The 22,773-nt window shown below is 39.8% G+C and overlaps 1 protein-coding gene across 2 annotated transcripts; it reads left to right on the forward strand.

Moving 5' to 3' along the window:
• Window positions 1–16,616: 16,616 nt before the first annotated feature.
• Window positions 16,617–22,773, forward strand: CLEC4E (C-type lectin domain family 4 member E). 2 transcript variants are annotated; one of them, XM_003988370.5, is made up of 6 exons: window positions 16,664–16,853; window positions 17,926–18,018; window positions 18,626–18,715; window positions 20,136–20,287; window positions 21,209–21,324; window positions 22,334–22,773. In XM_003988370.5, exons 1-6 carry the CDS (start codon window positions 16,787–16,789, stop codon window positions 22,503–22,505), a joined length of 690 nt encoding a protein of 229 aa, XP_003988419.4. In that variant the 5' UTR covers window positions 16,664–16,786; the 3' UTR covers window positions 22,506–22,773. The 2 variants fall into 2 exon arrangements, with proteins under 2 accessions (XP_044917260.1, XP_003988419.4); XM_045061325.1 differs by lacking the exon at window positions 18,626–18,715 and having other exon boundaries at window positions 16,617–16,853.

A 22,773-nucleotide genomic window follows, 5' to 3' on the forward strand; every position in this document is an offset into this window, starting at 1 on the left:
GTATTTGACATATGGACCCAATTTCCTTATTCTCTGAATGCGTAGTTAGTTGTTCCAATTTATTTATTGAAAAGTCCCTTTTGAGATGGCACTTCTATATTTTTAAGTAGTTGTGTTATTTCTGAATTTTTGTTTATTCCATTTTTGTATCTACCTTCGTGTCCAAGCGGCAGTGTTGTAAATACAGAAGCTTTATGGGGCACCTGGGTGGCTCGGTTGGTTGAGCATCAGACTCTTGAATTCAGCTCAGGTCATGATCTCATGCTTTGTGAGATTCAGCCCCATGTGAGGCTCAGTGCTGACAGCTTGGAGCCAGCTTGGGATTCCCCCTCTCTCTCTCATTCTCTGCCCCTCCCCACCCCTCTCAAAATAAATAAATTTTTATAAATACATATACATATACTTACATATATAGCCTTCATAATTTGCTTTAATATCTGAAAGGACTATTTCCCATTCATGCTTTTTCCCTCTCTACCCACTGTTCTGTATGTTTTTTGAATACCATGTGTATCCTAATATGCTTTTTGCAATATGAATTTCTAAGTTTTTGGTTTTTGGGTTTTTTTGTTTGTTTGTTTGTTTGCTTAAACAAAAAACTTTGTTATTTGTGTTGGGATTATGCTAAATTTCTATGTTAACTTAAGAAGGATTGACAAAAAAAAAAAAAGAGGTTAGAGAGGGAGAGAGCCAAAGCATAAGACACTCTTAAAAATTGGGAACAAACTGAGGGTTGATGGGGGGTGGGGGGGAGGGGAGGGTGGGTGATGGGTATTGAGGAGGGCACCTTTTGGGATGAGCACTGGTGTTGTATGGAAACCAATTTGACAATAAATTTCATATTAAAAAAAAAAAGGATTGACATCCACAGACAAGGTATGGTTTTCCATTTAATCACTAAATGTGCTAAAGTCCTCCTCACATTTTTGTATATCTTGTTATGTTTATTCCCAGGATGTGTATCTTATCTGTTGCTGTCGTAAGTGGGGTTTTCTCTTCCAACTGGTTACGTCTGTATCCACATTGATTTTGTGTACTCATTTTCTCTTCTACTCTCTTACTGAACTTGCTTTATTGTTTGCATCCTTGATTCTCTTAGATGTTTCAGATATATTACCATGTCATCTGCTAGCAGAGATAGTTTTGTATCTTCTTTTCCAGTTGCTATGTTTCTAGTTATTTTCCTTTAAAAAAAATTGCATTGGCCCATACTTCCAGCATAGTACTGAATAGGAACGGAAATAAGTCAGACTTCTCACCTTGTTCTTGACCTTAGTGACAACTTCATAGCATTTCCCCACTAAGTTAGAAGCTGACTTAAGGGATAACCAGTTTATACCTTCCCAAGTGTTTTTGTTAGGAATGGATATTAAATTTTGTCAAGATCCTTGAATGCTGAAGGCAATTTATAGACATAAATAATTTTTCTCTTTGATGAAAAATATAAAATAGAGTTTAAGGGACATTTAAAAATATAAAATGGAGTTTAAGATGCATAGAACAAGACTACAACATGTCCCTAAGGAGAGGAGATAGAGACTAGGGGAGAAAAAATACTTTTATAAATGTCTGAGAATTTTCCTAAAATAGTAAAAGTTAGTTGACATATTTAGAAAGACCAGAATATCCTAGACATGATTTAAAAAAGAAATCCAACACTCAGTCATGTCATTGTGACATTGTTGAATTCCAAAGCAAAGGGGAAGTAAAATGACAATTGCAATATGAATAAGATAAAACAAAATGAAATACCATTTCACAATCTCAAAGTGACAAAATTAAAAGCCTGACAAGGACCAAGTGGTGGTAAAGATGTGGAGCAGTAGGAACTTATAAAACAGCTGTTGAAAGTTCAAATTTAGAACTTAGAAATAGAATTTAAAAGTGATATTTCCCAGCAAAGAAATACCCTATGACACAGAAATTCCACTTCTCGAGAAAAGGTACACATGTGAACAGATTTATACAAGAATAGAAAACAACGTCACTTGCAATAGGAAAAAAAAAAGGAAATAGTTCAAATATCTTTTTTGAGGAGAATTTTCTAGTTTATATTATATTCTTTTTTTTTTTTAATTTTTTTTCAACATTTATTTATTTTGGGGACAGAGAGAGACAGAGCAGGAACGGGGGAGGGGCAGAGAGAGAGGGAGACACAGAATCGGAAACAGGCTCCAGGCTCTGAGCCATCAGCCCAGAGCCCGACGCAGGGCTCGAACTCCCGGACCGCGAGATCGTGACCTGGCTGAAGTCGGACGCTTAACCGACTGTGCCACCCAAGGGCCCCAATATTCTTAAATAGCTAGATACAATATGCAGCCATGACAAAGAAGGAAATAAAACTGTATTACATATGACTATGTGTATAAATCCTTAAAACAGGCTTTTAAAATGTAGCAAATCACAGAACAATATATACAATATAATACATTTATATAAAGTTGAAAAACTGCCAAAATCCAACAATATATTATTTGGGGATGGAAAGCTATTTTAAAGCAAAACAAAGAAATGATGAACACAAAAGTAAAATTTTTGTGTTTATCCATTTTTGAGAGACAGAGCCAGAGTGTGAGTGGGGGAGGGGCAGAGCCAGAGGGAGACACAGAATCCGAAGCAGGCTCCAGGCTCTGAGCTGTCAGCACAGAGCCCGATGCGGGGCTCGAACCCATCAACTGTGAGACCATGTCCTGAGCAGAAGTTGGACACTTAACCGACTGAGCCACCCAGGTGTCCCTTGATGAACACAAAATTTAAAGTAGGGCTTTGCTCTAGAGAACTGCAGGGGGAAGAATGTGCTCAGGCAAGGACATCCAGGGAACTTCATAGGTGCACATACTTCTTAAGCAAGGTGGTCATGAAAAGGGGTTTATATAATGAAAATTCTTTAAACAGTACATGGACATTATTTATTATTTTAGGTGTACTACTTTGTAAAGGATTGTTGGACGACAAGGTCCTTATAGTCCCTACATTTTAACTTATGAACATCTGGTTTGAAATGTATATTTGAGCACCAAAAGCCATAATACCTAGGAATAAACCCAACCAAAGGAGTGAAAAATCTATCCACTGAAAACTATGGAAAACCTATGAAAGAAACTGAAGAAGACTCCTCCCCAAATGGAAAAACTCTCCATATTCACGGATTGGAAGAACACATACTGTTAAAATGTTGATACTATGCAAAGCCATCTACATGGTCAATGCAATCCCTATCAAAATAACACCAGCATTCTTCGTAGAGCTAGAACAAGCAATCCTAAATTTGTATGGAACCAGAAAAGACCCCGAATAGCCAAAGCAATCTTGAAAAAGAAAACCAAAGCTGGAGGTATCACAATTCCGGACTTCAAGCTATATTACAAAGCTTTAATCATCAAGACAGTACGGTACTGGCACAAAAACAGACACCCGGATCTATGCAACAGAATAGGGAACCCAGAAATGGACCCACAAACATATGGCCAACTAATCTTTAACAAAGCAGGAAAGAATATCCAATGGAAAAAAAGACAGCCTCTCCAGTAAATGGTGCTGCAGAAGAATGAATCTGGACCCCTTTCTTACACCATACACAAAAATAAACTCAAAATGGATGAAAGACCTAAATATAAGACAGGAAGCCATCAAAATACTAGAGGAGAAAACAGGCAACAACCTCTTTGACCTCGGCTGCAGCAACTTCTTACTTGACACATCTCCAGAGGCAAAGGAAACAAAGCAAACATGAGCTATTGGGACCTCATCATGATTAAAATCTTCTGCACAGTGAAGGAAACAATCAGCAAAACTAAGAGGCAACCAACAGAATGGGAGAAGATATTTTGCAAGTGACATATCAGATAAAGGGTTAGTATCCAAAATATATAAAGAACTTGTCAAACTCAACACTCAAAAAACAAATAATCCAGTGAAGAAATGGGCAGAAGACATGAATAGACATTTTTCCAAAGAAGACCTCCAAATGGCTAACAGACACATGAAAAGATGCTCAACTTTGCTCATCATCAGGGAAATACAAATCAAAACCTCAATGAGATACCACCTCACACCTGTCAGAATGGCTAACATTAACAACTCAGGCAACAACAGATGTTGGCGAGGATGCGGAGAAAGAGGATCTCTTTTGCAATGCAAACTGGTGCAGCCACTCTGGAAAACAGTATGGAGGTTCCTCAAAAAATTAAAAGTAGAACTACCCTATGACCCTGCAATTGCACTACTAGGCATTTATCCAAAGGATACAAGAGTGCTGTTTCCAAGGGGCACATATATCCCAATGTTTATAGTAGCACCATCAACAATAGGCAAAGTATGGAAGGAGCCCAAATGTCCATTGATGGATGAATGGATAAAGAAGATGAGGTATATACATCTACAATGGAATACTACTCAGTGGTCAAAAAGAATGAAATTTTGCCATTTGCAACAACGTGGATGGAACTAGAGGGTATTAGGCTAAGCGAAATAAGTCAGAGAAAGACAAATATCATTTGACTTCACTCATATGTGGAATTTAAGATACAAAACAGATGAACATAAAGGATGGGAAGCAAAAATAATATAAAAACAGAGAGGGAGACAAACCATAAGAGACTTAAATATAGAGAACAAACTGAGGGTTGTTGTAGGGGTGGGGGGTGGGAGGATGGGCTAAATGGACAAGGGGCATTGAGGAAGACAATTGCTGGGATGAGCACTGGGTATTATATGTAAGTGATGAAACACTAAACTCTATTCCTGAAATCATTATTACACTATATGTTAACTAACTTGGATGTAAATTAAACATAAATAAATAATAATAAAATTTTAAAAATGAAATACATATTTGGTTAATGTTCACTCAAACACTTGGTTAGGCTCCTGCAAGAAGGTCAAATTTCTACCATTTATATGGAAATGTTTCTGAAGATATTCATTCCCTCTCTCAATTCCTTGCATTTCAGTGCTTGAGATACAACCTCAACAGAGAAAGATTTACTCTAGAAAATGTGGCCTTACATTGTCATAATGGTGCTGATCTTCCTTCCAGCTTTTAAAAAGTAAGCTTATCCCTTTTTCCACAGTAAGTTCTAGTGAATGAATGCAAGCTGTAGAAACTTTCCAAAACAATTTCTACAACACAGTCTTCTCCATTGTCATCAGGTAATAAACTGTGAGTATAATTTGGCCTCTTCACATCAGAGCAGATGCCAATGGAATATTCATTCCCTTTTCTACAAATTTTATGGCCAGGAGAAAGTTCCATATAACCAAAGTGGTAAAGTATATCTTAATTTTACTTAGAAATCTATTGTGTTACAGAAAGAAACAAGAGAGGTGATAAGCGAGAATGGAGTTGGGCTAAGAATGTCTTTAATTTAGTGTTCCTTAGTCTTACAGTTGTACTGTGTTCAACATTATGTACAAACACAATTCCTCTCAAGCTCCAGAACTTTGAATGACATAACTCCTGCTCTTAAACAAACAAACAAACAACAAAAATTTACTTGATGTGAAAATTTCTGAGCATCAGTTATTGCCAATGCTTCTATTATTTGGGGCATGGTCGCCATGCCTCAGCAGGGACAGTTACCACCATGGCAAACTCCAGCTTAAGTTCCTTCCAGAAATCAAGTATGTGGCACTTATCATGCAGAAACACAAATGATGACCTGGCAATTGAGAGTATTCTCCCTTCCTGGTGCACTTGGCCTTTTACCTTTTAAGACTCATGTGCAGGATTGATCTGTTATTGGATAATCAGCAGTGGTCTCTACAAAAGAATTCCTTTGCCAGAAAACAATAAATAACTGAAAAACTACATCTCCCAGAATCATTCTATAGTTCGTCCAGATGCTTTTAATTACAGTTGTTGTATCTCACATTTCTGGATTTAAACCTCATTTCTTGGGGCACCTGGGTGGCTCGGTCGGTTGAGTGTCCAACTCCTGATTTCAGTTCAGGTCACGATCTCATGGTTTGGGAGTTGGAGCCCCACATGAGGCTCCATGCTGACAGTGCAGAGCCTGCTTGGGGTTCTCTCTCCTTCTCTCTCTGCCCCTCCCTTGCTTGTGCTCTCTCTAAAAATAGATAAATAAAAACAAAAATAAATAAATAAATAAACCTCATTTCTTTTTTAAAAAATGCTTATTTATTTTGAGAGAGAGAGCGCGCGCGCGCATCACGCGAACAGGGGAGGGACAGAGAGAAGAGAGAGAATGTGGAGCTCAAATGTCACAAACCTTGAGATCATGACCTGAGCCAAAATTAAGAGTCAGATGCTTAACTGACTGAGCCACCCAGGTGCCCCCAAACCTCATTTCTTGATTCACATCTAACCCCTTCACATCTCGCTACTGGAAATATAGCTTAAGAAATTGTAAATGATATCGGATGTCAGTGGGGAAGAGAGGGAAGAGAAAATGTTTGAAAGTTCAGAGAGTATTCAAAAACAACCTTCTCCCTTAAAGGATGTTCTTCTCTCTCTCTCTCAGTAGGTCAAGTTTTCTCCACTTACATGTTAGAGGAATCAGCAATATAGCACTGTCTTTTTCCCTCAGTGCCTTCTTCAGGTTCCCTCCATCTTTGTGGGTTTTTTTTTAAATGTTTATTATTTATTTTTGAGAGAGACAGGCAGAGAGAGCATGAGCAGGGGGCGGGGTGGGTGGACAGAGAGAGAGGAAGACACAGAATCCGAAGCAGGCTCCAGGCTCTGAGCTGTTGGCACAGAGCCCATTGTGGGGCTCAAACCCACAAATTGTGAGATCATGACCTGAGCCAAAGTCAAACACATAACTGACTGAGCCGCCCAGGCACCCCAGTTCTTTTTTTTTTTTTAATTTTTATTTTTTAGACAGAGAGGGCATGTGAGCAGGGAAGAAGGGCAGAAGGAGCGAGAGAGAATCTTAAGCAGGCTGTATGCTCAGCACGGAGCCCAACTCCGGGCTCGATCCCACGACCCTGTTATCATGACCTGAGCCAAAATTAGGAGGTGGTTACTCAACCGACTGAGTCACCCAGGCGCCCCTGGTTCCCTCAGTGTTTTACATAAGCTTTGACCCATATTTCAAGCAGGCGTATGGAAGCATACAGAATGCTATTTAGACTGTCTAAAGTTCAAATTTCATATTGTTTTGTGTTTATGAACAGTTTAATGAGGGACAACTAGATATCACTGGCTTTCTACTACCAGAACTTAAAATGTCTTAAAATTTAATTTTTATTGAAATAAGAAAGAAAAAGATCTCTAACAGAAAGGAAGCATATTCTTGAGCACCCATTATATTTTCACATATATGATTTTATTTTATTTTCACTCTAACCCTTGTTAACCTGCTACATGCTATTTAAAGATGGCAAAACTGAATCAGCGAAATGTCGTCTGGATACACTGACAGTCAAAGTCAGCCGGTAGGGGTGTTGAGTTTGAACACTCTTCTATCTGCCCCAGAGCTGCTTTCACCGTGATTTGCTGCCACAATAATGACAGTGTCACTTGATTAAAAAGCAATTGTCATTCTTTTGACAAAATGCATTGATTTCATGCCACACTTTGGAATCTTTATTTTCATATTATTGTTCATTTCATATCAATGATGTCACTTAAACACTAATTCCTTTTACCTTCTGGGAGGAAAATATTCAAATAGTTTTTTCCTTGAATTCCTATCTGATCTCAGTAGGATCACTTAACACTCTGGAAGAAATAGCCAACCCAATAAACCAGCCCTGGAAACCAAGATGGAAAAGGTTTCCCAAACCACCATGGCTTTGCCTTTGGTGCTCAGATAGGTGGGTATGAAAGAAATCCACATAATGCAGAAAATCAGCATGCTGAATGTGATTGCTTTGGGCTTATTGGACCTGCCTGGTAGGCATAGAGTCAGAAAAGTAATAGTCAAGGTCGAAAGTTCTAGAAAGCCCAAGTACTCCAGAGCACAGCAGAAGGGAGTAGCGGACCTTTTATTACACTGAAGGATGATTTTGCCAAACCGATTGTGTGCCAATGTTAGCAAAAGAGGGAGAAGGTCCCGGCCAGACTGTGCAGATATATACGTGAAGGAGGCACTATAAACTATCACCTTGGCGAATTGGGTCACCATCGGCCTTTGTAGAGTTTCCTGGTTTTATGGCATTGAAGGCCACAACCATAAGGAAGGTCTTTGCTAAAATAGCAGAAATGACTACAGAAAATATAACTCCAAAGAATGTTTACCTCAAGATGAAGGTGACCAGGCAAAAGGAGACCAGGTAAAAGTCAAAGAACAGAAGAAGCAAAGCATTAAGGAAGCAACGAGGATATAACTGAGATTTCAATTATTTGCTCTGACGACAGATGTGTCTCCCTATTTGAGAAATAGTCCTAAAATCAGAGTAGTGAGGAGAGAAAACCAATGCCCAGAAGGCCATAACAGATCCTAGAGGGTCTTCATGGGGCGAAAAAGTCCTAATTTGCGGAAGGAACTGATTTCTCTGTTTATTTGGATATGGGTCTTCAGGACCCTTGATGTTCATACATATCTGGAAGGGATGCAGCTTGATTGATTATAGCCCATCAGCCATTCCCCAAATACGTGCATAAAGCAAATATGTCTCGACTCAGAACTATATTTAAATTCTGAGGTAAATATACCTAATTACATTCCTTAGATCATAACACTGAAAAAGAAAGACCGTCTTTAATGGGAGAGAAACCATCTATTATACATTTGAATCCAAAATATCGAGCCAGAAAGAATGAGTTGAATTGAACAATGAGAGAGCAAGAATTTAGACAGTGAAATGATGTTGAGGGCAAAACAGACTATATAAAAAATGGATTTGGGTAAAATATGAAAGGAAGAGGGAATACATTCTACAGATATCCTGCACCCAGGAAATATGTAGTCCTGATGTTTATTGAGTATCTTTATGGTAAGTGCTTTCTTTAAACTTATAATTTGTTTGTGACAGCAGTTTTCAAGGGTGCTTTTTTATCATTAGTGCTTACAGTAAACAATAACAATGAACGGAAGAAACTTTAGAGGTAAATGTTTTGAAGAAACTTCAAAACAAGCACAAGGAAGTGTGATGTTTCATCCATTAAGGTGTGACCTCACTCACGCAGGGGAATTTTATTATTTAAATTTTTTTTAACGTTTATTGATTTTTGAGAGAGAGTGAGACAGAGTGAGAGTGGGGGAGGAGCAGAGAGAGAGAGGGAGACACAGAATCCGAAGCAGGCTCCAGGCTCCGAGCTGTCAGCACGGATCCAGATGTGGGGCTTGAACTCACAAAACATGACATGGTGACCTGAGCTGAAGTCAGATGCTTAACCGACTGAGCCACCCAAGTGCCCCCAAAATTGAATTTTAAAAATCTCTACATGATCTGTATATTGAAACTCCTTTCAGTGTGATGAGACTCAAATCTACGTGTATTATTAAGAATAAAATGCTACAATAATTGTTTTGAAAAAGCTATTAAATTTGTATATAAAGTCAAATATCAAGAATTTCATTTAAAATTATTTAACTAATAAAAATTATTTAAATAGTATTAAATAGCTATTAAAAACTTCTTTATTTGAGGGTGTCTGGGCAGCCCAGTTGGTTGAGCATCTGGCTCTTGGTTTCGGCTCAGGTCATGATCTGACAGTTTTGTGGGTTTGAGCCCCATGTCGGGCTCCCTGCTAGTGGCTCAGAGCCTGCTTGGGATTCCCTCCCTCTCTCTCTCTCTCTCTCTCTCTCTGCCCCTCCCCCACTCACACTTTCTCTGCCTCTGTCAGAATAAATAAATAAACTTTGATACAATGTTTTTAAAAAGTTGGTTTTTTAAAAAAATTTTATGGGTCCAAATTTTGACTTTATTTCTTACATCCTAATGAAATGGAGCGTGTTCTTTAACCTCTCCATCAATGTACTCACCATTAAAACGTGATTAATAATAGGACCTCATTACTGATCTCTGTAATCACTGGATGAGATTTGTGTAAACAGCCTAACACAGGAAATGACATAGAGTAAATAATGAATGACTAGTACGAGTAGATGGTCGCTGGGGAGGATTTGTTATACTACTGTTTCTCTTTCCTACTTGAATTACTATGACAATATCTATCCCATCCACACTGCTGATGCTCTGTTAAATATTTGGAGAGACATTATGTAAGGGCACAAACTTGCCAACCAGTAGAGAAATAATTCCTGAAGACTTAATGCACAGCATAGAGATTATAGTCAACAACGTGGATTATAGTCAACAACTTCGAAGTTGCTAAGAGACTAGGTCTTACTCATACTCATGGCAAAAAAAGAAATAATTATGTGATGTGTTATATGTTATATGTAAATTGTGTCTCCGTAAAAATTTATGAATTGTTTAATTCATTTGGGAAATTACAAATGTGTAGAGCAGGTGCATTTGCCTCTGCTCTACTTTGTAAATTCAGAGAATAGACTGTCAGAATTCAATGACTGCCCTTTAAATCCAGGGTTTGTGGTCTTTTGATGGCAGACCGTGTAAAGGCAACTTTATTTTCTCAACTGCCTTTGGGAAAAAAATCACTCGCTAGTAAGGAGGCAAGTATGAAATTGGGAAAAAAAGGCACTAACCACTGAAATGAGAGATCTGGGTTTTAGACCTTGTTTTGCCACTCAATATCTATAGATCCCCAGCAAACAATATATCTGATTTGGGACACATATCTTATTTGTGAATGAATGTATCAAATTAGATCACTGCATTGAACTCTAACATTCTCCTCCTCCCCATTCTCTGTGCATTTGTCTTTCTCTTTACAAATAATCACAGAGCTCACAGAGCAAAGCTTCTCGAACACGAAAGGCCACTGCTGATTATAAACTGAGGGAAAAGATGATCATTGAATTCATGATAGGAACAAGGGCAACGTTATCAACGTATCAAAGGTAAATCAATGGGGACGTTCTATTGCCAGGGGAAAGAGATTTAATGATTTTTCAGCTGCCAAAATACAGTGGGAGCTGACCAAAGCCCAAAGCAGAATCTTTGGAACCAAAGGCAGTAGCATTAAGTTGGGACGTGCCTGGATAAAAAAAAAGCAGATGAGTAACTTGTTCTTGTCCAACAAATAGATTTTGTTAGGACTTCAGTGAAAGATGCTTGCTTCCGTCTTGTGCTTTATACGCTATTTCTATGACTTAGCTCATTTCTGAGTCCTCAATAGACCTGGACCAGCCTTTTCCCAATCTGCTCCAAGCAGATCTGAATGAACTTGAGGGGGAAAGGTTAAAGCCAGTCTTAACTGAGGGCCTAGGACATGCACGCCAAGCAATTTACTAAGGAATGTGAATTCTATTCTAGTCATCATCACAGCCCCTACTTCAGATAGTTATCCTCGTCATCTCTGTTTTAAAGTTCTTTATTTTCAAATCATAAAGTAAATAGGAAAATTGATGATGAATACAAATATTGAAAAAAAAAAAGAGTGCAGGGGTGCCTGGGTGGCTCAGGGGTTAAGCATCTGACCCGTGATTTTGGCTCAGGTCATGATCTCATGGTTCATGAGAGTGAGCGCTGCATGGGACTTGCACTATAGGCGAGGAACCTGCTTGGGATTCTCTCACTCCTTTTCTCTCTGCCCCTCCCCCTCTGTACAAACAGGGGAGGGGCAAGGAGAGGGAGACACAGAATCTGAGACAGACTCCAGGTTCTGACCTGTCAGCACAGAGCCTGATGAGGGCTCGAACCCACGAACCGTGAGATCATGACCTGAGTCGAAGTCAGAGGCTTACCCGACTGAGCCACCCAGGTACCCCAATAAATAAACATTGTTTTTTCTTTTTTTAAAAAAAAAGAAAGAGTGCAAGGTGGGAGGGAGGGGACGGTGGGTGATGGGTATTGAGGAGGGCACCTTTTGGGATGAGCACTGGGTGTTGTATGGAAACCATTTTGACAATAAATTTCATATATTGAAAAAACAAAAACAAAAACAACAAAAAAACTTGTATCAGTCAAAGAGGGAGGTATAGAGCATCCTAGGCAGAAAGAAGCCATATGCAAAGGCTCTATGGTAGGAGGAAGCTGGGCATATTTGGAGAATCAAATGAGGTCTGGTGAAGAGGCAGGTGAGAGAAAAAGAGAGAGATTAGACTCAGAGGAACTAGATGTGGACAAAGAGTGAGACCAGACATACAAACAGCTACCAATAAGCAGAGTTGTGCAGAATGAACAAAATTTGTGAATCAACACATTTGGCCATTGCTAATTACTAAAAGCTTTTTAATGGATTACTGCATTTTGCAAAGTGAAAGATCATCTTACTACTACTTTATGCACATCTATGGCAAAGGACTACATTCATATCAGTGTCACTATTTAAATTGAATCACTAAGTCTTTGAGCTAGGACTAATATATAGTTCCTGGAGAAATTTCTACACTTAACCTTGCTGTGAACAGATGAGGTATTGAGGTAGGTAGAATGCCTTCCCTAAATATGTCCATCTTCAAAACCTGTGAGTATGGTCCTTGATAGGGCAAAAGAGAATTTGCAGATGTGATTAAGTATTTTGACGTGAGATCATCCTGGGTTATGGAGGTGGGTCCAATGTAATCACAAAGGTCTTTATAAGAGGGAGGCATGAAAAAATCAGTCAGAGAAGGAGACGTGACCATGGAAATAGAGGTTGGAGTGATGCTGTCACGAACCAAAGAATATGGACAGACTTTGGAAGATAAATAAAAGGCAAGGATCATAGAGGTAGGCTGCCCAGTGCAGTAGCCCCTGGGCAACATGTGGCTTTGTGCGCTTGAAATGTGACTCATCCAGGGGCGCCTGGGTGGCGCAGTCGGTTAAGCGTCCGACTTCAGCCAGGTCACGATCTCGCGGTCCGTGAGTTCGAGCCCCGCGTCAGGCTCTGGGCTGATGGCTCAGAGCCTGGAGCCTGTTTCCAATTCTGTGTCTCCCTCTCTCTCTGCCCCTCCCTCGTTCATGCTCTGTCTCTCTCTGTCCCAAAAATAAATAAACGTTGAAAAAAAAAATTTTTTAATAAAAAAAAAAAATGTGACTCATCCAGACTGGGATACACTAAATGTGTGAAATATGTAGTGGATTTAGAAAATGTAAGATAAAACCAGAATATAAAATACCTCAATATTTTTATACTAATTATATATTGTCGAAAGGGTAATATTTTGTGTAGATTGACAGACAAATGAAATATGTTGTTAAGATGGAAAAAAAAAGAAAGTGCAATGTCTAGATAGCTTTAATAAAATTATTCACAAAAATGTAGGTAATATGGTTAACATACATTTATAAAATTTGAAATAATAAATGTAACAGAAATCAATTATGTCATAATTGTAAGCTTTGTAGAATATCTCTGTTGGATGTAATATCTTGAAAAATGAAATAAATAAAAAATAAAAATAAAAATGAAATAAATCACTTGTCCTGTTACTTAACTTCCATTTAGGTTACAAATCTTTTAAGGTAAATTCTGCTTGGGCATTTTCCGCATCTTACATGGCAGAATTAACAGCAGAGTATTGGTTTTGCCAGGGTGCCTGGGTGGCTCCGTCGGTTGGGCGTCCGACTTCGGCTCAGGTCATGATCTCAGGGTCCGCGAGTTCGAGCCCCGCGACGGGCTCTGTGCTGTCAGTTCCGAGCCTCCGATTCTGTGTCTCCCTCTCTCTCTCTGCCCCTCCCCCACTCACGCTCTGTCTCTCTCTATCAAAGAATGAATAAACGTTAAAAAAAACTTTTTTCAAAAGAATATTGATTTTGCCACCTCAAAATGTCCTAAGGGAGCAAAATTCCAAAATCTTATTTAACAAAATTCATGGAAAATCATATTTGATACAGAAAGAAACTTTTATTGTCGTTAAAGAGCATGGTTACGAAGGGATTAGAGAAAAGGAAAGTGTTCAAAAATATCTCGTGCTCTATTCTCCCACAGTGAAAGGGAAGTTTGTATCCCATGAAAAAATAGCAGCATAGTGACCACAGCAGTAAAGTGCCAACTGCTCTGTTAAGTAATCAGTGCTCCTATACCGTAATGTCCCTGTGTTACGTTTACCTAATACGGTTTTAATATTAAATTGCTATGAGGAGCCCCTGGCTGGCTCAGCCTGTGAAGCATGCAGCTCTTGATCTCAGGGTTGTGAGTTTGAGCCCCGCATCGGGGGTAGGTGTTACTTTAAAAAATGAAATCTTGGGGCGCCTGGGTGGCGCAGTCGGTGAAGCGTCCGACTTCAGCCAGGTCACGATCTCGCGGTCCGTGAGTTCGAGCCCCGCCTCGGGCTCTGGGCTGATGGCTCGGAGCCTGGAGCCTGTTTCCGATTCTGTGTCTCCCTCTCTCTCTCTGCCCCTCCCCCGTTCATGCTCTGTCTCTCTCTGTCCCAAAAATAAATAAAAACGTTGAAACAAAATTAAAAAATAAAAATAAAAATAAAAAATAAATAAAAAATGAAATCTTTTCCAAAACATTGCCATGAAAATTTCCCTCAGGCACAACTTTTATTATTATGTTTATATCCCAGAAGGTTATTCTGTGATGAAAGCTCAAGCCAAATATTGATTTTGTTTTAAACGTTTGCCATGTATCATTGAGCCAAAAATGTGTACCTGCAAATATGTGTAAAGCGAGTCAGTACCTCATGCGTTAGAGGAAGGAAAAACTAGAAGTTATTTGTGCCTGGTTTATAAATTATGGAAAAGTTGAAACAGTAGAGTTAGGAAGACAGATACCCAAATACAATGATGCATATAACAGTAATTTTTAAAACATGAAAGTTTTTAAAAACATGAAAGCAGGTATGATCTTATTTGACAAAAAATGAATAAACAATCTATTATATAAACTCCACCTCTATAAGCTTGGAAAATGTCTCAAAGTGTATATAAGAAATCATCAAGGAGCGCCTGGGTGGCTCAGTCGGTTAAGCGTCCGACTTCGGCTCATGGTCTCAAGGTTTGTGGGTTTGAGCCCCGTGTTGGGCTCTGTGCTGACAGCTCAGAGCGTGGAGCCTGTTTCAGATTCTGTGTCTCCCTCTCTCTGCCCCTCTCCCCAGCTCGCGCTCAATAAATAAAATTAAAAAAAAAAAAAAAAGGAACAAATCATCAAGCATGGTCGACTTTAGAAGGACAGATGGGAGGTCTTTTACTTGCCATATTCTTCTCATACTGTTAACCATAAAAATATTACTTTTATAATTTGGAAAAAGTGATAAAACAAAGGATCAAAACATATACATATTTTGGCTGGTAAGATGCTAATCATTAACTATTAATATTCATTAATTGCACGTTCATAAAATTATTAACACATAATTGTCTATGGACATTAGTTATTGCTGATTGATCATGATTAACAAATAATTGACTGTAGTCATTATGATTCATCATTTAATAATTCACTTAACTCAGCCATTATATAATTTCTTTTTGCAGGTCAAAAGCCATTTGCTGATAAGACACATGTTAAACATGCATATATTTTATAATATGGACATGTATAATTTTTAAACATTCTTTAATAAATCTATATAACTGTAAAATGGAAGATGCAGAGGAAGTTGAGCAATACCTTGAAACAACAAAAAGTCCCTTTGAGAACAAGGATGTTTTCTAACATGTGAAAAGCGTGTGAGTCATTGTTGTGGGAATTACCAAGTCATATATATGTTACTAACGCCTCCTGACACCTGTGAATTTTAATCAATAGAGGCCAGCTGGATCTTGTTCCAAAGTATTTTTAAGGAATAGAGTGGAAAATTACTACAGGTAACTAACCATCCAGAGAAAGCTGCATTATATTTTAATGTCTAATTGACATTGCTTCTTCTGACATTCAAATTCATTTCTCTTATATAGGTCACATTATAAAACAAAAACTCCCAAAGAATTAGGAAGAATAGAATGAGATTACCCACTGAGTCTCGAAGGTGGCAGAAGTTGTGTTGTAACGGAAGGAACAAGGAACGGAGCTGAATTGCAAAGTAGTCATATCATGTAAGGCGTGGGGGGGTTCAACTGGGGCAGAGGTAGGAGATTGCTTTAACAAAAGGGCTATAAACCCACAATGCGACATATTCAGCCCAACATGAAGCCAGAATGTTCCAGCGTTGCAAGCAAATGAGGAAGAAACCCACCCGAACTATGAAAAGAAACTCACATGGAGTTATAAATGCCTCTACTATGTGCCCAGCTGTGTGCCCAGTGCAAAGATTTGGTTTTGTCCTCTTTCCCGCCGACAAATGTGTGACAGTAAGGCTCAGAAGTAAAACTGGGAGTGCAGAGGCGGGCCCCCGCAAATGTCAGAGACAAACTGAGGCATGGGTGGGGAGGCCTGGAAGAAAGTAGCGAATGTTTGTTTGTTTTTTTTTTTTTTTTTTAATAGGCATCACATCCAGCACGGAGCCCAGTGCGGGCTTGAACTCACCTCCCTGAGATCGAGCCCTGAGCTGAGATCAAGAGTCGGATGCTTAACCGACTGAGCCCCCCGGGGGGCCCCAAACAGAGAAATTTTATCTGCCCAAAGAAAACAGTATTTTTAAGCCCCTGATGTTTCCCCTCGGTGAGCCCATTTCTGTTGGTACTTACCACTATCATCATTTCCCCACTTTGTTGTTTCCTTAAGTGAGGAGACTCGTTGCCCGGTAAACTCCCTTGTCCTCCTTATGCAAGAAAGGAAACCCTGACTGAAACACAAAGCCGCAGAACAGATTAATATTATTATGCCTTCGGGCTGAACTTCCTTAAAAAAAAAAACAAACAGAAATGGATTCATTTTCCTTAGATCTTAGCAACAAAATAGTACTGGACTCAGAAACTGATGACAGAAGGAGAGAGAGAGAGAGAGAGAATGAATTCATCCCAACCATCTACATCACAAGGCACAGGTAAAATTTGCAACTCTCCCTTTCTTTCATAGATCTTTTTCTGGGGGGAAGCGGTGATAAATATGCTGAGGGGATAGGACTCTAGAAATGTCTCCACTGAAGTAAAAGAAGGGAGACAGAGACAGAATGCAAGGGGGGAAACAGGCAGTGGTTAGGAGACGCTATGTTGTACTGAGGGTTGCTGGGCTGGGTTTTGGGGAGAACTGAATCAGACTGCTGTTCCCACCCTTTCACTGTGTTGCATTGGGCAAGCCACCTCCCTTCTCTGGAACTCACTTTCCCTGTTTGTAAATGTTTATCGGGTGGGAGGGGGAGAGGAACTATAAGAACATTGCTCACGTTTTATATGAATTGGTTTGCAAAGGGCTTGGGAAATGAGACACCAGAAAGAGGAGGGCAGGAGAGAGATTTAAAAAAAACAAAACAGGGGCGCCTGGGTGGCGCAGTCGGTTAAGCCTCCGACTTCAGCCAGGTCACGATCTCGCGGTCCGGGAGTTCGAGCCCCGCGTCAGGCTCTGGGCTGATGGCTCGGAGCCTGGAGCCTGTTTCCGATTCTGTGTCTCCTTCTCTCTCTGCCCCTCCCCCGTTCATGCTCTGTCTCTCTCTGTCCCAAAAATAAATAAAAACGTTGAAAAAAAAAATTAAAAAAAAATAAATAAATAAAACAAAACAAAACAAAAAAAAACCAGAGAGGGTGAGAGAGAGAAAGGGAAAGACAAAGATAGGAAAAGAAGACGGAAAGCCTGAGAGACTTAAGAAGGAAAAATAGCACATCTGTCTCAGTTCACGAGTCTTAAGATCAGCAATGGCTTATTCTAGTGGTTCTAAAAGCTGGTTCCCAGACCAGGAACTTGCTGGCTCCATAGCAGCTCTAATGAATTGTTAACTCTAGAAGTGAGGCCCCATCATCGGTGTTTAAACAAACTCTCCAAATGATTCTGAGGCATGCTGAAGTCTAAGAATTACTCCATATAGACAGCGCAAGTGGAAGGAGATAAGTAAGGTTGAATAAGAATGTCTTTTGTATCTTGCTTTGGGAAGATTGACCATGTTTGCATATTTCTTTCTACAGAGAAAGGACGCTTCTCTTCCCAAAGGCTCTTATGGACTGTTGCTGGGGTCTCCATTCTACTGCTCAGTGTCTGTTTTATCACCAGATGTGTTGGTGAGTTCTAAAGGTCAAGTTTAATCTCCCTGGTGAATATTAAGAGTAAAATCTTTCTTCTTGCCTGTGGGTTCCCTTCTCCTCCAAAGGGTATTTCTGTTCCACTTTCTTCCCTGTTTATCTCCAGGTTATTCCTCAACTAGAACCCCAACTAGTACAGAACGGTTACCAAATTGCAGCGACCTCTGACATATTTTTCATGATGGACATTTTTCATCTCCTTGGTGGCCTTGAGTCCTCGCCTTTGTGCTTCTGTCATGAGTGTAAACTTCTCCACGGGAACCTAGCCAGAGACATGACAAACTGTGTTTTGGAACAAGGGTAGGGAGGGTGGGCATAAGAGAAAGTGAAAGCATATTTGTTTTCTCTGGGCCCTTGGACCTGAAGTAAAGTACATTCATCTTCGTAAATCAGCAAAAACCATGAAATGTGAATCCTTTTTTCTTTGGGTAAGTAAATCTCGGTACCTCTCCGTGTAGAAGGACAAATAGAGAGTAAAAAAAAAGATATCATGATGATTGCTGGTACTTTTGTTACAAATACACACATGATAAACTTAATTCTTTATCAAGAATAACGAACGTACACTCTGCCCCTTTCCTTACAGTGACGTATCATAGCTTTCAACTCTGTGATGAGAAAAAGTTCCAGCCATATGAGGATTTAATGGACTTCTCCTGCTACAAAGATGTATCGGGTATAATGGTCCTGAAATTTGAACATCAACATTTACATATTGCCACTTTTTGGCTTCTAGATTGATTTGGGGACAAGGAGTTGGAGGGTGTCCTGTGTCTCAAAAACAAAATATAAAATCTTGCCTGTACCACCAGAGAATGATGAGGAACTGAAAAGACAGGTCTAGGACTTTGAAAATGTGATTAGCATTGGACAGGAAATCCTGGGGACATCATAGCAAACTTTTAGAAGAAATTTGAGGTATGTCTGAACAGAAAATCTAGAAGTGGAAGGTATTATCTCCAGGAGTGCACTTTCTTTTCATTCCTCACTTGCTTCCCAATGAGGTGAAGAAGAAAAAATAGAGAGAGAATAGGGAATTTGGAGATATCTCAGAAATATACTCTCTACACTCTTATATATATAGTTTTGTTCTAAGTCTTAGCAAAATGCTACATGACGCTCCTCTGGAATTTAATTTCCTCACCATTAAATTGAGAAACACTGGACTATTTCTTTCTAATAAACTTCAAAGACTTACATTCTACAATTCTAAGAAGTGTAGCCCATCTCCACAACCAGTTTGGAGACTTTGTTGAGGGCACATTGCTTGGGCAACATGAGAGATGGTTGCTGAGATAAAATGCATAACCTTCTCTCACCTTGGCATTCTAAGAATAGTTAATAAGGCTCTATATCAATAGCATAACAGAGATAGATTGTATGTATGACTGCATTCACTGGCAAGTTTACAAAATAAGGATTATATCTCAGGGTGCCTGGGTGGCTCAGTCAGTTAAGCATCTGACTTAGGCTCAGGTCATGATCTTGCGGTCCGTGAGTTCGAGCCCTACATCAGGCTCTGTGCTGACAGCTCAGAGCCTAGAGCCTGCTTCGGATCCTGTGTCTCCCTCTCTTCCTGTCCCTTCCCCACTCATGTTCTGTCTCTTAAAAATAAATAAACGTTTGGGGTGCCTGAGTGGCTCAGTCGGTTAAGCGTCCGACTTCGGCTCAGGTCATGATCTCGTGGTCCGTGAGTTCGAGCCCCGCATCGGGCTCTGTGCTGACAGCTCAGAGCCTGGAGCCTGTTTCCGATTCTGTGTCTCCTCTCTCTCTGACCCTCCCCCATTCATGCTCTGTCTCTCTCTATCTCAAAAATAAACGTTAAAAAAATTTTTAAAAAAATAAACGTTTAAAAAAATTTTTTTAATTTAGAAAACAAGGGTTATGTCTCAAAAGACAAGACAATTGCTATTTGTGTTTACTGACATAGGAATTCTCTAAAGTCTTAGATAGTAGGTTGGGGAGTGGGCAAGGACAAGGGGCTCCAAGGTACCAGTCAGAAGACTGGTAATGATGAACTTCATGAGGCCAGATGAAGCTTTCTGTTTCCTTACTTAGTTGATACATGACACTCATGGAAACTTCTCTCCTCCTAGGTTCAGTCAAGAATTGTTGTCCGTTGAGCTGGATCCATTTTCAATCTAGCTGCTACTTATTTTCTACTAACACCATGTCCTGGGCATCAAGCGTAAAAAACTGCTCAAACATGGGAGCACATCTGGTCGTTATCAACACACAGGAGGAGCAGGTAGTTGGAGCACAGTCACCTCCAGTGTCAATGTAACATTCCTTCCAGGATCTATCCCTCTTTCCATATGTATATGCACTCTTTGGTCCAAAATTACTATTTGTTAAGTGAATGTATTAAAATGCATGCTGTTCCTACTATTTCTATAAGTCGATACCTACTCTAATTTATTGTCATCACTAGAAGAGCCTGAGGGGGGAAGAAAGGGGAATTTCCATGTTCAATGCCTTTCTTACTAAGGGAAAAAAAGAGGTGGGGGGGACGCTGACAGTTCATTTTAGAATGACTATTGTGTTGATGAACACATCAGATGATTATGTCAGATATGCCCAAGATATGTCCATTATCTTTAAGCTGTGATTAATAATCTTTCATGCTGAAAAAAAAAAAATGGGGCGCCTGGGTGGCGCAGTCGGTAAGCGCCCGACTTCAGCCAGGTCACGATCTCACGGTCCGTGAGTTCGAGCCCCGCGTCAGGCTCTGGGCTGATGGCTCAGAGCCTGGAGCCTGTTTCCGATTCTGTGTCTCCCTCTCTCTCTGCCCCTCCCCCGTTCATGCTCTGTCTCTCTCTGTCCCAAAAATAAATAAACATTGAAAAAAAATTTTTTTAAATAATCTTTCATGCTGGATATCTAAGTAGCTTTTGCTACAAATAACAGTAGATCAGCTTTGAATGAGATATTAAGAAACTCCTTCTCTGTTAAAGATTCTCTTTTTGTTGGTTTAATTCTATGTTCCGTATATTTTTACCACAAAAAAAAAAAAAATTCAGGAGATACTCCTCCATGATCTTACAATTTCAGAGCCATTTATCTGTCACCTATAATCCACTTGACCTCTTTTAATAACAATTACCTTCAACATTTGTCCAAAATTGGAATGACTGATCTACTTTGTGTTTCTATCGTGTTGCTCCTCTAGGAATTTCTTTTCTACGCGAAACCGAAAAGGAGAGAGTTTTATATTGGACTGACAGACCAGGTGACTGAGGGTCAGTGGCAATGGATAGACGGCACACCTTTCACAGAAGCTCTGAGGTAATCTCCTTCTTACAGGACAATTTTAACACTATCTCAAGTCCCAAAGTTAGACCATTGTTGAGGGGAGTTCTCAGAACCTCCTTCCATTCCATGAGATATTTTCAGGTCAATCCTTGGTGATTTTATGTGCTAGAAGATAGTCGAAGGAAGCACGAGGATCTCATGCTCTCGCTTCCTGAGACCATCTGAAGAAGAAAGGGGAGATAACAGATGAACACGAGGAGGGAATCAGAATCGAAGACTAGTTCATCGGAAATGCAGCAGAGACAAAGAGTGAAAGTCAGAGTCTTGTGCCCAAACTAGTAAATGATTTGAGGGTAGTGATTTGAGAAAGGAGATTTATGGAGTGAAAGTGGGGACTCCCTTGATAAGGTCTCTTTTCTCTTTGATAGTGACCTTACACCCTTAGAGAACAGCACATTGGAGTTTTCATGGGTTTGATCTCATTAATTATTTCATTTTACCTAAATTGCACCCTTCTGAGATACATCGATATTATTAATCTTCATTTAGCATTTGAGGAAACCAAAGGCTCAGTTCTAAGAGTACAGCTGCCATGCACTGAGACTCTAGAAAGTTGCTTCTCTACGGCACCGTAACACCACTAAAGTATGCACCTAGGTTAATACGAACTCGGTGCAGAATAAAGGGAACTAAACGTAAGATGAGACAAAAGCGTGAAGGAAACAAATTCATGAGCATCAGTGCTTCCCGTAACTTCTCATTATGGGTCTACAGCTGAGGAAGCTTGACAGACCAGAAAGTCAGGAATATCCAGCTGGGCTTTGCCACTCTAAGACTTAAGACAAGTGGTTCGGTTTTTCCGGGATTCCTTTTCTTCAATAAAATGGAGGTTTAATGCCTAACTATAATGCCTAATGGAGGTTACAATGCGCAACAAAATTGTTGCGAGGGAGCACAACACAAATGCAACTGGTCTAGCATATGAGGTCACGTGGCTTCCTGTAGCTGGGATTTAAAATCTTCTGCACTTGCTCTCTTCCAGCTTCTGGGACGAAGGGGAGCCCAATAATATAGTTACAGTGGAGGACTGTGCTACCATACGAGACTCTTCAAATCCGAGGAAAAATTGGAACGACGTGCCCTGTTTCTTCAATGTGTTTCGGATTTGTGAAATGCCTGAAATAAGTGCTTTGAATAACAAAAAAATCTTCTGAGAACAGAAAGCACAACTGAAATGCATAAAGACAGAGGCACAAGAGCATGAACACAACACCAACACGAGAAAACTGTGCACTGCACTTTATAAGGACTACCTAGAGACTTCATAAGGACTTGTCGCTTTTGATATAAATAAACTAAGTAGTTTGGGGGCGCCTGGGTGGCTCAGTCGGTTAAGCGTCTGACTTCGGCTCAGGTCATGATCTCGAGGTTCGTGAGTTCGAGCCCCGCATCAGGTTCTGTGCTGACAGCTCCGAGCCTGGA

Source organism: Felis catus, chromosome B4 (genome assembly GCF_018350175.1).
Source record: "Felis catus isolate Fca126 chromosome B4, F.catus_Fca126_mat1.0, whole genome shotgun sequence".
Classification (NCBI taxonomy): domain Eukaryota; kingdom Metazoa; phylum Chordata; class Mammalia; order Carnivora; family Felidae; genus Felis; species Felis catus.

Coding starts and splice junctions, on each gene's coding strand:
- CLEC4E (XM_003988370.5), top strand. CDS start 16,787: ATGACAGAAGGAGAGAGAGAGAGAGAGAGAATGAATTCATCCCAACCA. Junction 16,854..17,925: donor ATCTACATCACAAGGCACAG/GTAAAATTTGCA, acceptor TTCTTTCTACAG/AGAAAGGACGCTTCTCTTCC. Junction 21,325..22,333: donor CCTTTCACAGAAGCTCTGAG/GTAATCTCCTTC, acceptor GCTCTCTTCCAG/CTTCTGGGACGAAGGGGAGC.